Consider the following 24929-nt stretch of genomic DNA (forward strand, 5'->3'; position numbering starts at 1 on the left):
GACTAGTATGACATGGGGAAAATCTGATTTTGTCTTAAAAAAAAAAAAAACCTAGACTAGGGATGCCAGAAATAGAAACCCCCGAAGTACAAGATGTTTTCCTCTAGCTTTTGAAAGTATTGCTCCATGCTGTGAGGTTTTAATGCTGGAAGGCATCAAAAGTGATGCAAAATTAATGCAGAATTAATATTTTATCAGAAAACTTTCATTTCCTTCAATATGTGCTTTGAAATGTGTACTTGCTTTAATGTTATCGTTAATGTTCTCATGTTCATGAATTCTATAAATAAAAAAATACAAGTTAGGGCCCGGCTTACTTAAGGCAAGTCTTCCTCAGAAAACCACTCAGGCAGAGATGCCACTGAAATCATCCTGCTTCCCCTGGCGTTATCTTATACCCCACACTGCAAATATAAAAATGCAAAACAAAACTAAAGCCCACCAGGCTGCTGTTCAGATGAATTCAATAACCTTCGTTGGGACTGGATCCATACAGCTCCTCCTCTTCCTGGATCTTGATTTAAAGGAAAAACAAAAACAAAACAAACAAACAAAAAACCCATTTGTGTAAGGAAATGGTAGGTGAGAACCACTGACAGTCACTGTGGCTACTTTGAGACTATTAGATTAATTTTAAAGGATGTTGCGTTCAACACACATTATTCAGGTGGATTGTCTTCAAAATAGATTTATTAAGAGAGTTACAGTGTTTTTCCATAAACACTAAGGAAAGAGTCTCTGGTCCTGGCCAGCAAAGGGGATTGGGAATTTCTTGCTCTTACACATTAGTGTGGGCTTTCCATACCTTGTGACCTAGCCTACATAGGAAGGCAATAAGTAAGAAAATAAAGTTATGATTCACAGTTGCTATGGGTATAGACAATAGAAGCCTGGACTTGCTGGAATCTGCTGGAAGATACCACAAGGCCATAGCGGTTTGACTGTCCTTTGCCACCATGTACCTAAAGAGAAAGATGGGGCTGTGGGGAGGCATGGCCTTTTCTTGAGAAAAAGAGAGTGAGCCAGGCAACTGGAGCATCTGCAATGTAACAGAGACTTCAAGAGAGTTGCCCATCTTTAGAGCTCGATTTCTTCATCCGTAAAATGGAAAGATTAAGGACCAGTCACGGCACCAGGCTCTGAGTGGCCAGGGAACAGGAGTTCTGAGCTTTTTCCTGTGAAATCCATTTGCTGGTGATCAGATCTTCTTGCTGTGATTAAAGTTTCTGAGATGCTCAACCAGAAGGAAGGTAGAGATGTGTCCTCCAGGAAGGCTCTCTTCTGCCTCAGGCAAATTTTCTGCAAGGGGACTAGAAGCCCTGTGTCTAATTATCTTTCTCCTCTGGTCACCTAGATTTCGAGGCACTTGTCCCAGATTTTCAGTGCATGGCAGTGTCCCCTCCTCCTCCAACTCCCTCTCCAATTGAAACCCAAAAAGTAAAGTGAAAGTACCCAAGCAACTAGGACATGTTGATGGCAGGCCTCAGGTGACGGACAATTTACACGTTTAAGTCCTGTGGATACCAAAAGAGAAACAAGTGTGATGAGAACCTTTTCTGCATCACTGAGGGGACATTTCCTAGAAAGCTGCTGTCTGTGGCAAGCACCTCTTAGCCATTTTCGTCTCTTGTTAGCAATGTGGTAAGAGCAGAACTTCAGCAGCATGAGTATTTAAAGACAATAAACTATAAACATTAAGGCCTAAGGTATGGGTGTTGGGAGAGATGGTTTGAATTCAGTACCCTGGTGAGAAAAAAACAAATCCAGTAAAACAGTGTAACAGCATAACAGTGGCCAGTGGGTTTCTACCATAAATGACTTTTCCAGATGGAAGACACTGGTGCCTCATGATGGACGCCTGGCTGGATTTTCAAATGCCTACAGGAGGGATGCCCATCCAGGCCACAGAATTCAATTGATTATCAATAACATGTGAATATCCTTTTTCCAAATTGCAGTTCCTTTATTAGGACTGTCAGGCCCAAGAGGTCAACTCTGTGTTCCTGTTTAAAGACTACTCCCTGTGGATGCTCCTGTTGTGCCCACCAGATGAATTTATACTACGTGTCACTTTAGGAACCAGGGAGAATGGCCAATTAGAAGCAGAGAGGGAAGCATCCAGAATTGCTCTTCCCCATCAGGCCAGGTGAGGGGAGCTCCTGCCCTGTGAATAGCTGGAGGGGAGCACTAATGAGGAGCAGAAGGCTGATGGAGAAGTCTCTTTTGGGAAAAGAGAGGATTTGACAGAAGGATGAGGTCAACTCATTATGCTCTGCTGAAGTGGGAACACTTAGGTTTGGTTGTTTTGTTTTTTATAAACTATCAACTCCCCCAAGAAAGGCTTACCTGACTGACAGATTCTTACACCTTCACTACATGTTGCTTTATATATTTTGAGAGTGGTATATGCTCAGAGGAAATTCAGAAACCACAGAAGATTTGAGCCACAGGACTAGAAAGATTCAGTCATCACATTCAAACATTACCATTGTTAATATTTTATTCTTATAGATGCTGATTTTCTTCTTCTGGAGACCATTATGTCTACTACTTTAAAATTTGGTCTTTGATCAAGACACTGAGTTTTCTGTGAACATGTGTGTCACCTGAACCAAGCATTGTATAAAATGAATGTGAAGATGTTGCTGTTCTCACTGTATTACCACCATGCAGGGGAGTTTCAATCCCTTCCAAAGGCTGCCAGGGCTGTCTCTCTCTATTCCACACCTGCTGTACCCCCAAACCACCTCCAAAATCCACATCGACATCTAAGAGAGGATTTTACCACCGTTGAGGATTCCCTAAAACAAAAAGGAAGGAAGACAACCTTCAGCGTGTTTCATTACTGCTGGCTCTGTGCACTGGTTAAGATGGTCCCTGGATGGAAGGAGCCCTGAGATAGGGTCGGGGAACTGATGTACGTCTCTCACAAGATATCTGCCTGCAAGCTTCCAGGAAGTTAAGTTGTAGTGGGAGATGGGAGGCAATACTGCCTTCGGCAGTTTAGTCTAATACCAGTGCAGGTGGCCTGATCTCCATTTGCTTGCTTATGTCTTTTAGGTGACTACCAATATCCAATCAGTTTGACTTATAAAATGGCAGTTCCAACTGGATCAAATTATTATTCTTTCCTGGCCAGATCCTAGAGCAAAGAAGTCAGTTGTTGGAGCCACAGGCATTGAATATCAAAAAAGAAAGTAGTCCTTGTAGCATTTTAGACACAAAATACAGCACCTGAGTGTACATTTCACCAGAATGGAAACATCACAAAGATGAAGAATAAGCCATTCCAAGCCTTTAGGAGTAGAGGATTTCCTCAAATGTCTGCTCTTAATTGCAGGGCAGCTCTCTCAGCTTATTTTTTTCAGATTTTCTGATCATCTTCATCCACTTTACAAAGTATATGTCAGACAACAAAAAATACAGTAATGAAATAGATATAGGATTATCTGATCATTTTTAATGAGTTAAAATAATTATTTGATTAAATCTAAATCTAACTTAGATTGAATTTTGAAATCTAAATTAGAAAACTGATCTCTTTAGAAAAAAATTACTTCCTACATTTAGGACATGAAGAAGCTTCCTAGCCTTTCCTCATGCTTCTTGTCAATGTTACTCATGCTTTTAAAAATAAAATGTATTATAGGCTATTGCCACCTAAAGGTAGAAGGTAAGTCTGTATTGCTGAAGATACTATGCACTTCAGAAACAGGTCCCAGGAGTCCCTCAGCTAGAACTGACACAAAAGCCTCCACCCTGAGGACTGGCTTTCACGATACCAGAAGGTACCATGGAAACTTCCAAAGCAGGAAGAAGCCAGCAGTCCTACCCAGCTCTGATGTCTATAAACTACAACAGTGACCAGCATGACAAGATAATCCTATGGATGCAATAGTGGCGCACATGCCTTTGCGACAACCAATAGCTCTCTTATTGGATTTAAGACCCATTCAACAGGAGGGAAATTGTGTCCGGTATGGAAACCTAGCCAGTCACTATTCAGGACTAGTGAAGTCATGGATCTTGAAGGAGAATCTACAACCATCACTTTACTGAATCAGCATAATCCCTAACTACACTCTAAATATGTATACCACAGATCAGTGTAGTTCTCACGCCTCCTCAAGGAAGCTTCTTTTTGCAACAAGGGAGACCATTACAGAAAACCACTGCCAATCAAAATGTGGAGCTGTGGAGTGCAGTCCCAATAGATCTATCTACAAACTAAGTTCAGCACCTAAAGCTCAGGAAACACTGTGGAAGAGGGAGGGAGGTTGAAAGATTTTAAGAGCCAGAGGATCAGGGAGTTGCTGTGAGATTGTGTCTCTTAGAAATGTCAGAAGCTACATCCATAAAGTCTAACCAACACAACTGCCCAAGCATGAGATGAATAAGGACATCATAGACATACTAATATGGATAGGTGCAGGGGAGCTCAGGAGGCCTCAGCCCTGTGCAAAGAACTACAGACAACTAAGGACTGCAGAGATTGGGAGAAATAGTCTCCCCCAGGGAAGAAAGAGTACACAGATTGGTTACCCAATACCAAATGGTCAGTCTTGAAAACATTCATATGAGTAACATACAGACAGAGCAGGCTGTTATTAGAAATATACATGTAATAGCAATTACTTTAAGAGAGGGCAAGAATTTGAAAGAAGGAGAGCAAGGAGGGGTATGTGTGAAGGTTTGGAGAGCTGAAAGGGATAAGAGAAATGAAATAATTTTATAATAATCTCAAAAAGTAAAAGAAGTGATAAATGAATAAAATGCTGATTTATACTCTGGATTATGCTGATTATGCCAAGACATTACATAATCAAAAGTTGACAATGGGCTAAAATATAACATTTAACTTAACTGCAATAACTATATTTTTCTGGTTTGTTTCATGCAAGAATAAACCCTCTATGATGTTTATCTGATATCAGTGTCACTAGGCTCTTTTTAAAAAACATAATTCAGCCAGACAGTGGTGGCGCACGCCTGTAATCCCAGCACTCAGGAGGCAGAGGCAGGCGGATCTCTGTGAGTTCGAGGCCAGCCTGATATACAGAGCTAGTCCAGGACAGGCTCCAAAGCTACAGAGAAACCCTGTCTCGAAAAAAATTATAATTCATAACCAGTTGATATTTGTCAACCACTAAAATAAATGCAAATATCCAAAATCAAAATCTCATTTGTAGCTCTATAACAGTGTAGGGAGAAGGTATTGAATCTTATTCAAATAGTTCATTTTATATTTAGTCATGAGATAATGAATGTTGTCAGGGCTTTTTGAAGTCATCACTGATATGATTTAGGAAAATAAAGACTTGAAAATAGAATGGTAAATTTTATCTGGAAAAAAAATAGCCCAAGCAGATAAAAATAGGTAATTTTGAAAACAGTGAATAATGAAAATCAGTTTACATTAGAAGACATAAATCTTCAGCAATGCAGACAATAACATGACAGCAGTACATCATGTGGCCCTGAAATAGGTGTGTGGATTTATGTCTGTGTCTTCAATTCAATTCCATTGATCAATGTGGCTGTTTTCATGCCAATACCATCCTGTTTTTATTACCATAGCTCTGTAGTACAATTTGAGGTCAGGGATGGTGATAACTCCAACAGTTCTTTGATTATTCAGGATTATTTTAGGTGTTATTCTGATTGGTCTGTCTTTATATGTTACTTTATCTTTTTCCTGTGCAGATTTTATTATTCTTTCTTTGTTCTCTACATTTAATATTCTGATTATTATGTGCCGAGGGGAATTTCTTTTCTGGTCTAGTTGATTTTGTATATGCTTCTAGTACCTTAATAGGCATTTCCTTCTATAAGTTAGGGAAATTTTCTTGTATGATTCTAATGAAAATTTTAACTTGAGTTTATTCTCCTTTGTCTAATTTTGTTATTCTTAGATTTGGTCTTTTTACAATATCCCAGATTTTATTCTAGTTTTTTTATTTAACATTTTTTTGACAGAGGTATCCATTTTTTTCTATCATGTCTTCAATGCCTGAGATTCTCTCTTCCATCTCTTGTATTCTGTTGGTGAGGCTTGCCTCTGAGGTTCTTGCTCAATTTTTAAAATTTTCTTTTCTAGATTTCCCTCAGTTTGGGTTTTCTTTATTGATTCTATTTCCATTTTCAGGTCTGAACTATTTTATTAATTTCCTTCTATTCTTTCTGATTTCATAGATTTGTTAAATGGATTTATTCATTTCTTCTTTAAGGAACTCTGTCATATTCATAAAGGCTATTTTAATATCTTTGTCTTGTGCTCAGCTATGTTGCGATTCTGAGACCCTACTGACACAGGGTTTCTGGGCTCTAGTAGAGACATATTGTCCTGGCTATTATTGATTATGCTTTTATGCTGGCGTCTCAGCATCTAGGTTTGAGAAGATTGTAATTCTAGATGTTAATATCTGGTCTTGTCTTTGTTGGGTGGGTGTTTCATTCCTTAGTTTCTGATACTCTTTCTGATTTTTAGGAGAATGTGGTGACTGTGTGTTTCCTGGTAGGGAATTCTTCTGGGATCCTGATAGGTGTGGCCACTGGGTAAAATGTGTTTCTAGGTATTGGGAGCTGACACTTAGAAATGGGGATGGGCTAGGAGTGGGGGCTGAGAGGGCCCACAGGAGAGTGGAAAGCAGGGTGTTCCACAAAGATCTGCTTAGTGTCCTGGAAATGGGACAGAGTGTGAGGAAAGGTACATCAGGTAGTCTGCTTTAGAACTGGGAGTGAGACTGGGAGATTGGATTTAGAGGAGAGGAAGGAGACGTGAAGGTCTGTAGTTATCTTACCTGCTTTCCTGGCTGGCACAGCTGGTGTATTCCCCAAGGAGTCCTAAAATAGATCGTAATCTATATGAAGCAAATAATGGAGAAAATAAGAACTTTCTTAGGAAGAAACATTAGAAGAAAATGTATGCAGTGTCAGAGCAGCAGATAGCAGTGAAGCTTTAGGATTCACGTGTGCATGGGTACATGGGCAGGCTAGCTATGGCTGTGCAGTGGGGTTGAGCCTGAGTGCAATGGAACCATGGTATGGGGAGGAAACTCAGCAGGAAAGAACCTGGGAAGCAGGGCAAGGATAGGGTTCTCTTGGGCAGCTAGGGCTTCCTCTTGGAGCTACCCAGCTTGAAGGATCAGTTGGCATTCTGCTTCTACAGGAATAAGACCACTAGGCCATCAGACCTTCTCTCCTGCTTCTGCCAGCTCTCCCCACTCCACCACTCTGGGTCTGCAGTGTGCTAGCAGTTATCTTGCAAGGGCCCTAAATGTGTCATGTGGTTGTAGGAGAAGCCAGGTTCTCATTCTCCCCATGCAGCTGCTCGTCTCAGAAGTATGGGCATCTGAAGTGGACTATGAGGTGGTCTACGGCACACAGGCAAATGGAGGTAGCATACAACAGAGAGAAAAACTTGCATAGATAGTGACAAGAAGAGATGATGTGTGTATGTGTGTGTGTGTGTGTGTGTGTGTGTGTGTGTGTTTGCACGCACATGTGCACACAAAGGCATATAACCAAGTATGATGAAAGACTACAGCAAGAATACAGTGGCAAGAATGTCAGAAATTGATGGAAATGAAAAAGATACCAGAGAGAGAAAAGGTAAACGATGCTGCAACACACACACACACACACACACACACACACACACACACACTGCCATCCTAAAAGCAATGTCAACACAGACCTCTAACTTCTGTAAATTGCACTTGAATTTTGACCTCGAAGTCTAGAAACTAGTACTTTATGGCCAATTCCAACACTAATTGGCTCTACTCCTGGAACTCCAGTTTGCTTACTTAAAAAAGAGAGAGAGAGAGAGAGAGAGAGAGACCAGCCATGGCTCCTTTAAGGGCTCTTTATGAATGAAAACAAAAAAAAACCTCAGTAAATGTTGAAAACTGCGAAATGCAAATAACTCCTGTGCTGTCACCATGACTCTGAAGAGTCTGCCCACCCAACACCAATCAACAAAGTCAGATAAGAGATCCCGAATCCCTCTGGAATGAGGCTTTCTGATACAAGGGAAGTAAACTAGTTTAAATCCTTAAGAGAGGAAGCTATGTAAATCCATGAGCAATGAACAATTTTCATAGTGTTTAGGTGTTTTTTTTCTTTGTTTGGGTTGTTTTGTTTTCTGAGATAGGTCTTCCTCTGTGCCAAGACTAGCCTGGAACTCATGATGTCTCTGCCTCTATCTCTCAAGAGCTCTGATATAGGCTTTTGCCATTATGCCCAGCTCCAAATTGCTTTTTGTATTCTTTGAGAGTTTTCAGAATGTAACATGGTCATAAAATAATGGTTATTTATTTTTCAGTGTTAGGATTTTATAATTTCTTCTTCAATAGAGAAATGGGCTTAAAGAAAGCTAATTCTTCTCACCCCCATGGGGGGGGGTGGGGCTAAACTATAATTTCTCTAAAAATCCGTCTGTTGATATTATTATTGAGGAGGACACGAGAGCCAGTTCAGCATGAAGAGGAGAGCATCATGTTGAAAGTCTCACAGGGAAGATCGATTTTCCTACTGGACTCTTAGCTTTGCATTTCTTGTTGAAATAATTGTTTGAGTTAAAGCACCCTCTCCGCTTTGTGTTTAGCTGTAGTTGCTGACAATTTAAAGTTATTTTCCTCCAGACTTTGCTTTTTATATTTAAAAAGGATGAAACACTTATTGGTCTTAGAAACTGAGGGAATAAACACGAGTCTTTCATCTTTGAAGACTTTTGTTTAAATCCAGCTCAGTTTCAGGAAAGCAAGTTTGATCTTGTTACCTCCACTTCCCCAGCAGTGAAGAAGAGACCATCTTAAAAAATGAAGACTTGAATGCCAGCAATGACCTAGATTATCTCTGACGTCCCTTCTGGAAATCAGCGACGTGTCTATCATTCAAGCACCATTTACTGAGCCCCACTTCATGCTGACAACCAAAGTTCTCTTGAACTAGCATCATATGAGCCCCGGCTTAATGACATTCTCATTTCCCTTCTCTTCTTTCTCAACACTTTTCTTCCTTGGGACCACCTAATACTTACAAACAAGGGTTTTCATACCCAAACCGAAAGGCAACAGATCTCAGGGCTCACCAAGTACTCTAGTGTTTCCAGTGATGCTGAGAGACAAAAGCCCTTTTCAAAGCCTGGATGATGTGCTGGTCTGCCCCCGATGATTCAGGAATGGGAACCTTTAGCTCTGTGGAAAGATTGTTCCAGTCACATGCAGCCCCAACTATCTGGCATGTAGTGAAATATTTCAACTTAATCCAATCAGTTTTAATTTGCAAAATGAAACAACGACTGTATTATATGTAGTGAACAATTTCTACTGGCAAACTGGAAATTTCATTACACAGCAGCTGAAGTGAGCTGTAAAATCTAACACACTGCATACAACCCCATCAGATAAGTCATTAACTTTCATTGTTAATTTAACTGTGCGGGGAGCAACTGTGGGCTGCTCAAAAGCAATCCCACCAACTCCCACTGCTTATACAGATACTCTCCGGGAGTCCTGTGCCCATGAGACCAGCCCCTGGTCCTCACAATACTACTTGGCATGACATTCACTTGGTGCTTTCTCACTGTGACTCTGTCATCTTTCAGCAACACTGGAGATGATTGGGTACCCTGAGTGCCATTGTCATTTGGCAAAAGAGTGGTCCAATCCATAGAGATGCATGAGTGTTTGTTCACATCACAAACATCTTCAGGGAGGACATGGATTCTGAGTGCTGTTTATGCTACCAATTGACTATTCTGACATTCAGAGATACCATGTGAATACCCAAACCTTTCCCAGACTTTACTGATCTCAGAGGCTGGATTTTGATGATTCAGATCATGAGAAATCTGTGTGTTCTTGTTCAGGAACTATTTTTGGGTACTTTTCATGAGCCTGGCAGCATTCTGCATGCTGGAAACAGACAAGTGAGTAAGTCTGACATTATGCCAAAGATGATGTATTGATTAAGCCAGGTTGCAACAGGCACCATCAAGGAGAAAAATGTGCAAGGAAGGTACCAAATGGGACCTGACTTCATCTTTAGATCTGAGAGGCTTTCTTGAGGAGCTAACATACAAAATACACATGAAAGGGAAGGGAGACAGGAAGTTCAAGAATTATAGTGAACCATTTCAGAAGGATGTGGGGGCTCCAGGAAGGAAACCTCCAGGGCTAGCAGGAAGGGATTGCTCCCACTAGGAGAGGATGCTAGATCAGTCTTGATGGTACAGATGGGAGAGGGTAGCATGAATATGGATGTCAGACACTTGCAAAATGGAAGATCAGACTGTACTGATCAATGGGAGGTAGGCAGAGGGAGTGGAGGAGCATTAGAGATCCCTGCCCTTGCTGACTGCTGCAGGATAAAAGTCAAGTGCTTAGGATTTGAGCAAGGATTTGTACAAGCAGTATGGCAAATCACACATCTTTCATTCAGAACATGGAAGTTGAAATTCTATGGGACATTGGTTTGCCTAGTGGACAGACCCAACATCACACAGTGATTTTTAGAAGATTTATCAAAGTTGATAGGGGCAGATCCAAGTCCAGGGAGCCTCAAGCATTTGGAAGCTTATAAACAGTCTTTAGGGGACTCATATTTTAAAACACCTTGTTTTCACTTCAGTTTTTATGTAGCCTTTTATTAAACTGATTTTGTTAGTGTTGAGACAAAACCTCATACAGCTCAGGCTGACCTCTAACTCAGTGTATATCTAAGCATGACCTTGACCTTCTGGTCCTTCTTACTCTGGGCTCAGAAGCACAGATTGCCATGCACCTGTTTCATGCTGTGCTGAAGCTTGAACCCAGGGCTCTGTGCATGCTGGGCAAGCAATATACCTGTTGAGCTACACCTTTAGCCCTTTCCTCTGTTCTTCAGGCATGGTCTCACTATGTAGCTCAGGTTGGCCTCACACTCATGATCTGCTTGCCTCAGTTTCCCTGGTACTTGGTTCACAGGTGTGATGCACCATGCCCAACTATAAAATACTTCCCTACACATTAACTTTGAACTTTGCCTTGATCACCATGGTGGGTTGATGGTGTCATTGTCTTTCTAGTAGGAACTAGATGCCCCCTGAGTACATGACAGCCCAATGCCACAGAGTAAGGGCTTCCTCTCACACCTCTCATGTCACCATGTTCTCTCTTTACCCTCCCCCACCAAGGGCAATTGCTCCAGCTCTCAGGGACTCATGTTACACTATTTGTCACAGTAATATGTATGGTAATAATAAAATAAAAACAACAACTATTAGATTAGAGACTTCAGTATTAGAAGGGAGATAATTGCCTGAGAAATATTAAGTGCACATTTTCCAAGTTCTATGGATTTATGAAACATTGTAAGACCTCTCTGTCCTCACCTTTCATTCTCATATCTACTCCTGAAGTGGTGGGACCATATAAAATGACTCAAGGTATTCCTAGGAATGTTTTCAAGGCTCTGAAGAAGATGGGCAGTGAAACTGTCTGGACACAGAAGAGGGTGAGAAAACCTTCACCCTCATGCAGTCTTATCCATTTTTCATCTTCCCTTTCTTCAAGTCTCAGGATGCTTGTGATTAAGTGAGAAACAAAGCTGTCTTGTATCTAGGTCTGAGGGAGCTTCAACTGCCTCTGCTCTGGCTCTATGTGCAGATTCTGTTCTGAGAAGGACTTCCCGGCAGTGTGGAACATTTTTTATGTGTCCTAACATCCCTGAACCTATCACTGTTGTTTCCCCCTGATGCTCCCAACAGCTCCTGGACTGCTTTGTGATCCCGGTGGTGATTTTGCTCTCCTGGTTCTTCCTGCTGATCCGGTACAAGGCTGTGCATTTCGTCGGCATCGTGGTCTGCATCCTGGGCATGGGTTGCATGGTGGGAGCTGATGTGCTTGTGGGAAGGCACCAGGGAGCAGGTGAGTCTCAGGGTGGTCACTAGGTCTCTCATCTCTATGAGGGGGATCACAAGGAGACCTGGAATGTCTATGGTTAGAAATGGGACTCCCAGGAACCAGGTTTTTCCTGTGGCAGAGTTTACATTCATGTTCATGTTTTTGTCCCATATCCAAAATAGTAGCACATATAAGGTCCTTGATAGATATGTCCTGGGTGAATGTAAAATGTAAAATTCAGAGACATTGACACAATTTTTAAAGTGAGGGCACCATCTATGTGGCAGAAGTTTCGAAGGTCAGAGCAGCTGGCCTGGAACAGCTAGTTAAAGGTAGTATTGGCAAATCAATTAGCAGCTTGGCCACAAAGCTTTCCCCACTGCTCCTCACCAAGCCCCAGTTCTGTCAGGTCAAGGAAAGACCAAACTTCCTAACTACTGGGTGATCATTGGTTTACAAGCTACAGAATGACTATTTACAGTCTGAAGACCAGAGTAGGCTGGGTCATTTCCAGAGGGTAGGTGCCATCTCATGCATGGTTATTCATGGCTTTTTGTTGTTGTAGTTGTTGTTGTTGTTGTTGTTGTTTATTTGTTTTGATGGGAGGAGTTGTTATATTGATCACAGCTCAGAGACTTCTTAAACATAATTTTGTGATTAAGTCAGCAAATTCCTGTGAATCTTTGGGGGAACCCTGATCCCAGTGGTTTCTGGAAGGACTTTCTCAATAGGTTTCAGTTATTGTGATATAAAAAGTGTTTGAGAAGACAAAAAAGGCACCACCACCACCCCCTTTGCTGTCATCAGAAGTGGAGTAGAAAGTACTCACCTTCAAAAGTTATTGGAATTACCCTTTCTTCTAAAAAGTTAGGTAATGAAGACTCAAATCAGGGCAGTTTGCTTTATGAGACAAAGCTACATGAAATTTCTGAAATGATGTCACTTACATTGCATTATAGAAGTTTGTAGCAAAAACTAAGGACCTTCTTCAGCCTCCTTTATATTTGACAGGAGGGAACATCAAGTTCTGGGAAAACCAAGTGAGTTATCCAAGATCATAGTGCTGAGATGAGAGAGGCTAGACTCTTGAGCTTCCAACATTTAAGGCATACTTTCTTCCTCCCACATTGCTAACAACTAAAGCTACAATACAGAATAAAAAGGAGACATCCTCAGTCTCCTGAACCTACAGCTGGAAGGTTATGAGTCCCTAATTCACCAAATGGCTTAGGAAAAATTTACTTTCCATCTCCCTAATTCTCCATTATAAAACACTTGTTCCATTCCATTGCCCATTGACAGATAGTGTATCAAAGATCTGGTTGTGTGCTCATACACAGCCAGTGGTCTTGACAGGAATCTCCTCAGAACTTAACAGATAGCATACTGTCTGATGTAATGTCACAGTTGGCCACAAATTTCTGAGCTTTCTTGGCACTGTATAAACACAGATGAAACAGAAGTATAGACCCTTAGTTAGAAAACTTGGCTGTTGACCCTAGCTGTCCATTCTAGTCATCATCTTATTCCACAGGTAATAAAGACAGCTGTTCTGATAACTCAAGAGTGTTTTGTACTCCAATAGTGAGTTAACTTTGAACTGATTTACTAGATTATATACACTAATTCTGTAAAAATGTCTTCAGGCTCTGAAATGGTAGGAAAACAGCACTATTTAAGAAAAAGTCAACAAATCCATTTGAGTCTTTCTGTAAGTGGTCACTTGTCAATGCTGTCATTGAAATGAAAACATGGATGAAACATACTGAAGTGATTCAGTGCTGTCCCTGTGGACCTGTGTGAGGCTTACAGCATTGCCTTTTGCAACATGCAAAGCATCTTTGTTAATGGAATTAAATCTTATCACTGCACAGCATGCTCTGTGCTACCGAAATGGTGCCCAAATGTATGGATCAATGCCTTAAGGCCTGTTTAAATATGAAATTCAAGGGCTCATTGACTACACATACTTTATCTCTATAAAATATTAAATTTGGCAGAAATCTCAACTATTATATAAGCTGTTTTTACAAAACACATTGCTTTTAGAATCAGTGTAATTTTAAAACTTGTATGCATTATTGCTAAAATTGTCTCACTTGTTTCTACCTTTTTAGTACAGTGGGTTCAATTGCATTAATCAGCCAAGACCACCAGGCATTTCTGTAATATTTTGGGTACTCATAAGAACTTTAATGAATCATTTGACTCATATAAATTATTACAATCATATCAAGAGCTTTTCAAAGGAAAGGAGAATGAATGACTTTATTTTTTATTATATTACTTAAATCTTGTTTCTCTTAGCTTAAGATGTTGACAGTTCTGTCCCCAAACACATTGATTTTAGCCCACTCACAATTACTTTGGCCTCATTATAGTTAATTGTTCTAATTTCCTTTGTTGGTATGTTTCTTCTTCTGCACACCAGGAACTCCTCCTTGATTTAAGCCTGGGTGAAGGCACCTTCTCAGATAATATCAGGAACTGCATATAAAAAATAGGTCCAGGCCCGGAATGAAGTGCCAATAAATGCTGCTGATGACAGCTGCCCATCATGTCTGCCTACTGCAGTTCCCTGGCATGAGAGACCTCACTTTGACACCCACACCTAGTCACCCACCATAAAGACTTTCTGCACCATTAAGCTCGTCAACAGTAGATTTCTTTTCCAAGTTGGCCAGTGAAAACAGTGGACCTGATGTATAAACTGTCTTTGTGTCATTTAGCTTCCTGTCTGCATCACAGGCCTCTCTGAATGGCCATCCATACCTTTGCCGATGTGAGTGGTGGGAGTCATCTAGTAGACTGTAAGAACATTGGAAATGTTGGAGCAGGTAAACATGGTTCCATGAAGCCCCAGAGACACATCGCTATGGCCTCTAATTTTCTACTTTTCATTCTCTTATAAATAGAGAGAATAAAAGTTATAAGATGAAGACAAAAAAATTAAAATCATGCCCTATTAGAAAATACATTGCTTCTCCTAAAAATAGCCCTTCTCTACTATATTTATTGCATCTTTCAGGCCATTTGTGATGATGTTGGTTACCCATGACAACAATTTAATTATTCGCTATAACTTTATATTTCTTTCAAGGAAAAGAAAATACTTTTAAAGAGCCAGACAGCTCAATACAATCAAATAAAAGTGACATTTTGTTGAATATGCCATGCTGCCAAGGACTTTCTCGTACATTACCTCATTTTATCCTAATAACTCTGAAAAAAATTTTCATGTTTCATCCTCAAAAATCAAAGTAAATTGTGTGGCCCAGATGGAAAAATCTTTACAGTATTTTTTCTATTCAACTCAATTCTTATTTTTCTCTAATTGCATCTTGTTTGGGAAAGATGAAGGTGCTTTAAAACAGTTAATTAAAGTAAAGGGCTGTCCTGGATTGCCCAGGATGGAGGATTGCTCAGATGTGAGATTTTAAAGTTAACATTGAGTTCCATGAAAACAAGACAGTTAGTTCTATATTTCAAACTTCAGTGTATTTAAGGGGATGGGTATATTTCCATGAAACAAAATCTAATATGGAAAGCTAATTCTTGAAAAACGATTATGCCTAGAAACCATAGGCATTCCAGAATGAGAAGTGTCCCATCCATAGAGACAGTTATTCAAATACAATGAAGACTGGCCTTTTAAAAATACCATTTATGGCCGGGTGGTGGTGGCACATACCTTTAATCCCAGCACTCAGGAGGCAGAGGCAGGCAGATCTCTGTGAGTTCGAGGATAGCCTGGTCTACAAAGTGAGTTCAAGGAAAGGCGCAAAGCTGAACAAAGAAACCCTGTGTTGAAAAAAAATACCATTTATGAACAACTTGTGTGATGTGGTATGCTAACATTTCTATGTACTATTTTATTCTTGCAATAATATCATTTTAAGATAAAGAAAACAAAAACAAAATAAAGGAAGGCCCTGTCGTTCATTAAAGGTGTGATTTACTCTGCTCTACCTGAAATGAAGGCTATCATCATTCAAAACATTGCCGTATGAGGGGTCAAGACATTTTCATTCAGATAATTCATTTAGATACTCTGGGAATTTAGAATGGTGTAGCAAAGTACATGATGGTGAAATTATATAGCAGAGGGGAACTGTTCCCTTCATGAAATGCAAGAAACAGAAAGAGAAGAAGAAGGAGAAGGAGAAGAAGAGGGACTATGTGTCAATATCCTGTTTAGGGCCATGCTCCAAAAGACAACTTATATCTTCAGGCCCTGCCTCCTAGTAGTTCAACTCCTTATCAAAAGCATTGTATGACAGGAACCAAGTCTTCACATGTGGGCTTTCAGGGATATTTAAGTTCAAACTGTAGCCCATGCTATATGCACATATATCCACTTTAAAGTAACTTAAAAACTGGTTAATAGAATTGCTGGTAAGTCTTAATAAGTACTATGTAATATTTTGTCAAGATAACTTTGAAAATATTTCTGAACTGGAAATTATATGCAATTATATTACTATCAAAAGTTATTACAAAATAAATGAATGTTTAAAGTACTGATAACTACATTTCCTTTACTAGGTCAGTTTACAGACTAGCCTAGAACTGTAAAAAGATGGGTAGATGGGACTCTACAGTTAATGGTGCTTGTTGCCCTTACAGAGGACCTGATTCTGGTTTCCAGCGCTCACATCTGGCATCCAACAACACCTACTGGATATGATGTCCATGTGTGCATGTAGATAAAAATAAATCTTAAAAGATAAACAACTGTACAAGACTATTCACCAAAAACAGTGTCCACTTTTTTGTAGGACTTTTAAGAGATAGACTTTATGTTCCTCTAATTTTTATAAAAATACTTCATTATGGCTTCGTTTTCAAGAATCTATTCATAGAAAATTAATTATATTAACCAAGACTTCTATTAAGAAGCCCTTCTATATTTTACTCGTACAACAATAATTGATATTCATAACAATGATTTAATGTCATTACAAGAGTCTGAAATGTTTCCTGAATGAAAAGAGACTAAAAGATGTGCTTTTGAATTTAGGGTATTGACTATGTCAAATTCAAAGATTTTTATACTTCAGTAGCTGACACATGAAGATTAATCAGTTGCTAAAAATTCCCCTATGATGGCAGCCTTCAGTTCTCTAACAGAGGTGCCCAGGGTGCCTTCCCCCAGGTCTGCCTTCTTATCAGGGCTTCATTAAGTTTTCTGCTCATCTGCTGAAGAGTCATGGCTGCTCCTCGCAGACTCACAGAAGTCTCGCAGCCCTCCCAGAATCACATCCTCAACTTCATTTCCTTGAGAGTAACTCCAGCAAGCCATGGTCTTTCAGGGTCTCTTCCACTCTCTTCCCTCTCCCTGTCACCAAGAGTGGGACTTGGCCTGGAAAGGGGTGAGGCCATTTAGAATAGAGATATACTCTGAGGTGACCAAAAACAGAAGTCCATCCGAGCCCTGCTTTGATTCATGTGAACTCTCTACCCGGAGAATGTTCCATGCTCTCTCAAGAATAGTGATTGTCTTCTTCTACAGTTTTGGGGTTGTTCAGATCATCTCAGAATCCAAAGATTCCAAAGGTGAGTCTCTTCCCGAAGAGGGCTGCTCTCGTGGACATGCTTCCCATTCTTCTCTTCTCTCTCAGAGCTGTGCATCTGCTGAGCTGACAGCTGCCTGGCACCTGATGCATGGAGTCAGAAGCCACTAGAGAGACAGTCCTCCAGTCAGGGTGCTCCCACTGCTTATCTTCATTCTCTCTTTCCATGGCTTCCATCCACACTACCTGAAGTGGGATGAGTTTGCTTAGTTATCGGATAAGGAATTTATTAAAAATTGGACATAAATGAGAACCAATACAAACTGAGTTTAAAATAAATGTGGTTTTTGTTTGAAAAAGAAAATATTAATATTATGGTGAATTATATATTAAGCTGTGTAAGAGAAGTTGAAATCTTACAAATCCTATTGGTCCCCTTGTCTAAATATGTACACATTTTGCCAATGGTCAAAAACATAGTATTGACTGCTGTTATTCCTTCTCCCTGTGCATTGAAGAGGGTAGAAACTGACTTTGTTGGGTTTGTGACAGATTCACCAAACAGTTGGAAAAAGTCCTCAAATAAAAATAATGCATGTACATATTAGCACATATTTGCAGACACATCCCTGGACAGAGACATGGCCTTTGGAGAGAATTAAACTGAAGAAAACTTCATTCTTCAGGAAAACTTCCAGTTCCTTTAAGATAGGTAGCTTTTTATATCCCAGCATGTCAAGAAAACATATTTTTAAAACCTTTACTTGATTTCAGTTGGAAATTGCTGGGCTTCTTAGAAAAGTGTCGGAAGAAAGTAGACAAGAGAGGTTCAGTTTTCTGGTGCCAGGTTCTTGTTAAGCAGATTTTCTTGAGGCTCTATCTGCTTTCTTTGTTTCCTAGGGGAAAATAAGCTGGTAGGGGACCTCCTCGTCTTAGGAGGAGCCACGCTGTACGGCATCTCTAACGTCTGGGAAGAATCCATCATCCGAACTCTGAGCAGAGTGGAGTTCCTGGGAATGATTGGTCTCTTTGGTGCATTTTTCAGTGGAATTCAATTGTGAGTAGAAATAACAAGAATCATGGAGGCTATAAATGAGTAGGTTTCATTTTTACGACTTTTGCCCTTGAAGTGTAAAAACCAAGGCAGAAAAGTGATCATCAAACTCCTGCACCAAGATCTTATTCAATCTGTAAACTATATCCTCATTAATAAATTACTTCCAAACCAAGTAAGTGTATTCTAAATTATTACAAAACATTTCATAGATTTTGAAGATTGTCTTAAAGAATCAGAAGTACATTCATTCTCCCAGTGACTGGGTTATAATTCATAAAGAATTTATAAGCAAATCACAAAGGTCGTGATTTGATGCACTTCAAAGGGGATATGTTTTGTTTATAAATGATAGCTGCTAGGAAATGTCTACTTTAAAATTGCCCTTTTATGGGAGAGATGGCTCAGCAGTTAAAAGCACTGGCTGCTCTTCCAGAAGACGTAGGTTCCATTCTCAGCATCCACATGAAAGCTCATGACCATCCATAATTCCAGTCCCAGTATACCTTCTTCTCATCTTCTTGGACACTAGACATACATGTAGTGCAGAGACATACATGCAGGCAAAACACCCATTTATATAAAAGGAAAACCATTTAAAAATAAAATTGCTTTTGATAGGTGTTCTTTGTTGCCCATGAGTTCACAAGAATGAACCACATTTCAAATCAAGTATCAGAATTTAGCATTCTCTTTTCCTTAAAAAGATAGGGACAGAATACTGAGATTTACTAAATGCCATAAAGCAAAATACACCAGATTGTCAGTAATTCCAAAACTGGAGCAAAAATTATCCCTTAATGCATTATCTGGTCTCTCAAAATTTGTTGTAGATGAAGCATAATTTCCTAACGGTAAAGAATTTCAATCTATATGAGGAGCGGTCTAGTTTCACCAAATAAGCAATTGCTATTCCATGGCATTTCTTTCTCCAAAACAAACACTTTGTAACTGTATAGGTTTGTTGTTGTCAGAAATTACTTGAAAATAGTTTGGCATCACCTGAAACATTATGTATATAGATAGGTTCTTTCCAGCACATTCCTCAAAATCTCAGTGTCCTGAAGTACTGCAAGCTCTCCAGGAGGTACATAAAAATGGGAAAACTAGAGGTTTATTTGGGGTTCATATTGAAAGTATAGTGGCATTTTGAAGCTCCTAAATTTGTTGATTCATCTTTGTGAGAGGAAAAAAGGATTATTTAGGTAAACTACTCATGGCTGACATTTTGTAGATGGATGGCTCATTTTATGCATTATTACTAGTATTCTTGCATCCAAAATGTATATCCAGAGATCTGCTCTTCTTCTTGGTTACAGTCTGTCATGGCTAATAGAGCTCTGGAGGGAGGCACTGCTGCCAAGATGGGGGCTTTGTTTGGTGAGTTAGATAAGTTGAGGGTGTGCTGGACCCATACCCTCACTGGTAGAGTGGTTGAAATGGCACCACCCTCACCTCCTGCTCCAGTTCAGTCCTTGGACTACACCACTGCCATCACCTGAGAACTAATTATCGGCAAAGCACCTCCATGAGCCCCTCCAAGTTCACCTGAATCTGAAGGTCTAGGAAGGAGGTTCCAGAGACAGTAGTTTAACACTCTCTAGATGGCTATGAGACACATGCAATTCTGAGAATCACTGCTGTATTGACTGTTCATTGGGCAAATTGATTAAGCCTGTAAGCATAGAGTTTTCTGAACCCTACCATTTGCTTCCTCCAAAGCACGTGAACAAAAAGAAACCAAAAGAACAAAAGGCCTGTTTGGTTCAGGGCAGTGTGGTTTAGACTCCACCAGACCCTTATTGCTGCTGGACCCTCGTAGCAAGACTTTTCAGGGAGAGACCACAGGCTGCTCTGCAGAGGCCAATTTATTTTTGAAGTTTAATTGGTCGTGTTAATGTTTGTGTAAATATGGTAAATGGCAGAAAAAGGAAGCAATGTGTGTGATCATCTTGCCCATTTTCTTTGACTCTACAGAGCCATCATGGAACACAAGGAGCTGCTAAAGGTGCCCTGGGATTGGCAAATAGGTAGGCATCTGCTCATTGAAGATTGCATTTTTATTAGTAAATCTGAGAAATGCGATTGAAAACTTGTGCGAGAAGGGATGGATGGGGCAGACAAGGGAAGGATTTAGAATGGCCGGGGACAAAAGGAGACACTCACACAATAAAGGGACTGGATTTCCTGAATCATCTGGTTTCCTGTGTGAGCTTCTGCCCAGTAACACTGTCAAGGTGTTTTGTTGGAGACACAAAAGTGTGTTATTAGGTTAAAGACTAACCAGAAAAGAAAGGCCCAAGGCAGCAGTGGTACAGAAATGAGAGCAATTTGCTCCCGTCAAGAAATACAGAATTGATGTGATCATTAAGGGGCAGCACTTTGGGAAAGGGGAAAAACTGAACTTAGCAAAAGGCATGAAAAGAAACAACATAATGGGCATCCTGGGCTCTTTGGAACCTTTTCAGAAGGGAGCACTTATACCTAGGAAATTGTTAATTGATCTCTAACTGGTCTTGGAAATACTAGACAGGTATTGGACTACTCCATGGATATCCAGGGTATCTTAGATCCCACTTGTTTCTAAAACTCACTTTCTTCTAAAAAATTTTAGGGTAAGGAAGGCTTTCAGATCCATGATGATACTCTAATGGATGATCATTCTGCAAGCCCTAGGACAAAATGCCCCTTAATGCACTCATAAAGTCTATCATGAAGCAACAGACACCAGCAGTGAAAACAGGTTGAGTTCAGGCCAATGGTTCTTAACATATGGGTCAGGACACCTTTGGGGTCACATATCAGATATTTGAGTTACGATTCATAACAGAAGCAAAATTATAGTTACAGAGTAGCAACAACATGAGTGTAGTAGAGTATTTTAAGGTGTGTTACTTTTGTTTATATTACATTTGTTTAACTCTGTGAATCTGTGTTACTGTTCCTGTGTAAAACACCTGATGGTCTAATAAAGAACTGGCCAATAGCAAGGCAGGAGAAAGGATAGGTGGAGCTGGCAGGCAGAGAGAATATAGAGAAGGTGAAAACTGGAAGGAGAGGTTTAAGATCTAGGAGCCAGAGAAGGAGGAGGACTCCAGGGGCCAGCCACCCAGCTACACAGCAAGCCACGGAGTAAGAGTAAGATTTACAGAAGAGAATGGGAAAAGCCAGAGGTAAAATGTAGATGGGATAGTTAGTAAAGAAAAGCAGGCTAGAAACTAAGCCAAGCTAAGGTCGGGCATTCATAAGTAAGAATAAGCTTCTGTGTGTGATTTATTTGGGAGATGGGTGGTGCCCCCCTGCTCCCCCAAAAACAACAACAACACATAAGGAACTGTATTAAAGGGTCTCAGCATTAAGAAGATTGAGAACCACCAGTTTAGGCCAGGTGGGGTAGTACATATAATATGTGAGCAGAATAAATGTAAATCGAGGTTGCGGGGATACAGGTGTTGTCCCACCACCTCCAGTATATCTAGCTTTGATATACATGACAGCTTCAGTATATTTTCTTTCCACTGAGAAAGACAACAGTGACATACTCCTCTGCAGCACTGTATCCACACCCAGCCCACAGCATCCACAACTGGTTTACTACCAGTATTACGCCCCCTGGTGGCTGACTGAGTGGCAGGCGTTTGTATGACCAGATGGGTCAGCTTGGTGACTTCAAACAAAGGCTAACATACCCAGTGTTTGTTTCAGAGTCCTCCATTTGTTTGTTTCTTAAGTATGCATAGGGAATGTCGTAATTAAATTAAAATCAATAGAGAGGAGGGAGGGGGAAGAGGAGAAGAGGGCAGTTGTGAGAGGAACCAGCTACAGGAGCCAGAAGCATGTGCCTTTGCAGCTCTAGAAGCCAGGGTTCTTAAACGTGACTCATGCTTCACAGCACTTCACATACAGTGATCTGTGAGGGTAAATTAATTCGATATTGATGGTAATGGCCGTAATCAAAAGGAATTTGTCCTCTAATTACGTAGATGTCCTGTGCATGTCCACTGAGACTTTGTTATAATTCAGTGTTAGTTAAATGTGCCGTCACAAAGTAGTTTTATCCTGAGCTCTCATATTGCCATGAAGATGCCAGTCCCTTGCAGCTCAAGATGATGAAGACTGTGTAAAAGGAACATATCACAGGGCCATCAAATTAATTCCTGATAGGAAATGAGGCCAAAATGGCCTAGATATAGGATCAAATGTTCATTTTTTTTTTCTTTTCTGAAGCACTTGTGCACTTGGATTGGAAATGTTATGCCACAGCCACCTTTGTCCCTGTTAGCTCACCAGATTGAGTACCGGGTCTAGTTATGCAGCTCAGTTATAGACATGTGACATTCAATAAGCCCATGATCATCGAATGAACAGGTGAGCAAGTAACAGCAGAAAAGGTGGATCTCTGTTCTAACAATCAGGCCAAAGGGAAGCAGGGGGACAACAGCAGAGTCTTGAGACGATGTTGCACAGTCTCAACAGAGACTGAGAAATAGCAGAGCAGCCACTGAAGTTCATGGACCAGGGAGACACTAGAGGAGGTCAACATCCTGTTATGTTTCCCCCACATACTTTAGGAGGTCAACCAGGAGTGAATCAAGAGCCCTGCCCTTCACAGCTGTGTCCTGAAGAAGAGCACATATTGCTCTGATTAAGAGAACAGACTCCCAGGGTGACTGGAATATAGTCTATAGGTAGAGTCTTTGCCTGGTATGTCTAAGGACCTAAGATCAGTTCCCAGTAACACATGGGATGGGAGCTGGGGAGCACAGAATCCAAGACTATCCTCATTTACCATGATCTGTCAATGAGTACCCCACCCCACCGCTCTCTATCTACAATTCTAATATACCTCACAAAATCTCTGGGTTATCCTATGTTATCAACACAGAGAGTATTTCCCCTGCTACAGTGTAAAAGCAGAAAAAGAAATGCTTTCTATTTTCTGACTATGAAGATTATTTTTAGTGGATTATTGTTGCTGTACAGTGTGTGGACTAATTTCAAGATAGAGTGATTAAAAGCAAGATGATAATGGTTATCATTGTTTTTATTCCTTTGTTCTACTCTACTGAGCAGAAAGACTGCTTGTGATTATCTGATCAGTAAACTCGAGTAAAACATAGGACTCAGTACAGCCAAACTGTCCTCCCCCAGAGCAGAAGCCTTAGGCTCACTGCCAGCAATCCAGTAAACAACTTAAATAGTCCCTTTATCTCATGTGCCATTCTTTGTTAATGGGTGTATGAACAAATGTGAGCTGATGGGAAAGTCAAATGTGGAAGAAAGGAGTTCTGGGAGTCAGTAGAAATAGGCTCGCTTGCATGGAGGTGCCTTTTCACTTTTGATGGGACAGCTGATGACTATATCGTTACCTTACCTGGCAATGGGATCATGTGGTCACAGAGCAGGAAACTCCTGAAGGTTCCTTGAGAATGCACTGAAGAGTGCTGGGGAGATGGCTCAGTAGGCAAAGTGATGGCTGAAAAGTATGAGGACCTGAAGTCAGATCCCCAGAACTTGGGTAAAAAGCCAGGCATGGTGGAGTGCATCTGTAATGTCAGCACTAGGGAGGCACAGACAAGTAGTTCCTAGGCCTTATTGCCCAGCTAGTCTAGTTAAATGGTGAGCTCTGAGTTCTTCAAGATTCCCTGTCTCAAAAAAAAAAAAAAAATCAATTGGAGAATGATTGAAAAGACACTTGATATTGATCTTTGATCTACACACACACACACACACAGAGAGAGAGAGAGAGAGAGAGGGGGAGAGAGAGAGAGAGAGAGAGAGAGAGAGAGAGAGAGAGAGAGAGAGAGAGAGAGAGAATTGTACACAAAGGCACACAACAGAATGTATAAGGCTGAAACTTATGCCTACATTTCTGAGATGACTTGACAAAGCTTTCAGTTTCCTGTGATAGAACAAATTTGCATTATCTTAGCAGATCCAGATAGCCCAATGCTCTTGATATATTTGGCCCATAGTGTGTGTGTGTGTGTGTGTGTGTGTGTGTGTGTGTGTGTGTGTATTCTGAGAAATCATTGTATCTTGCTATTATTAATAAAAATGTCTTAGTCTAGTTTATACAAAGGGATGATAGAATACCAGTAGGACCTCAAAGGAAAAGAGGAGATAAAATGCATGTATCACAAACAGGCACCTACTGTGTGCACATATGTATACACATACACAAAATGGGATAGTCATTTGTCAAACAGGATGTCCCTTATCTCTTTACCTTCAAAATAACTCAGCATTAGACATTAGCGGCATGTACTCACAGAACTCAGACAGCCCATGCAAGCTAAGTAAGGGAAGGGTCCGTGGCCTGTTTCGTATAGATCAATGTTTTTCCTACCCCCTGTTCTGCACATACAAATGATCGTTCCCAGGCTGAGCATATTTGGCCAATGAGAGGAGGCAGAGAGTGATGAGAGGCAGAACGAAGAAGGGAAGTGGGTGTTTCTTATTATTCCATACTAT

The 24929-nt window shown here is 40.5% G+C and overlaps 1 protein-coding gene across 1 annotated transcript in view; it reads left to right on the forward strand.

Annotated features, from left to right (window-relative positions):
* The window catches only part of Slc35f1 (solute carrier family 35 member F1), a gene marked incomplete at its 5' end in the record, with an annotated part of 394539 nt that overhangs the window by 335048 nt on the left and 34562 nt on the right, over positions 1-24929 (forward strand). Inside the window, 3 exons of the mRNA XM_036169346.1 lie at positions 11753-11912; positions 18302-18458; positions 20433-20485. Of these exons, the coding sequence (XP_036025239.1) occupies positions 11753-11912; positions 18302-18458; positions 20433-20485 (370 nt within the window). The remainder of the gene's footprint in view (positions 1-11752; positions 11913-18301; positions 18459-20432; positions 20486-24929) is intronic.

The sequence above is a fragment of the Onychomys torridus genome, chromosome 19 (genome assembly GCF_903995425.1).
Source record: "Onychomys torridus chromosome 19, mOncTor1.1, whole genome shotgun sequence".
Classification (NCBI taxonomy): domain Eukaryota; kingdom Metazoa; phylum Chordata; class Mammalia; order Rodentia; family Cricetidae; genus Onychomys; species Onychomys torridus.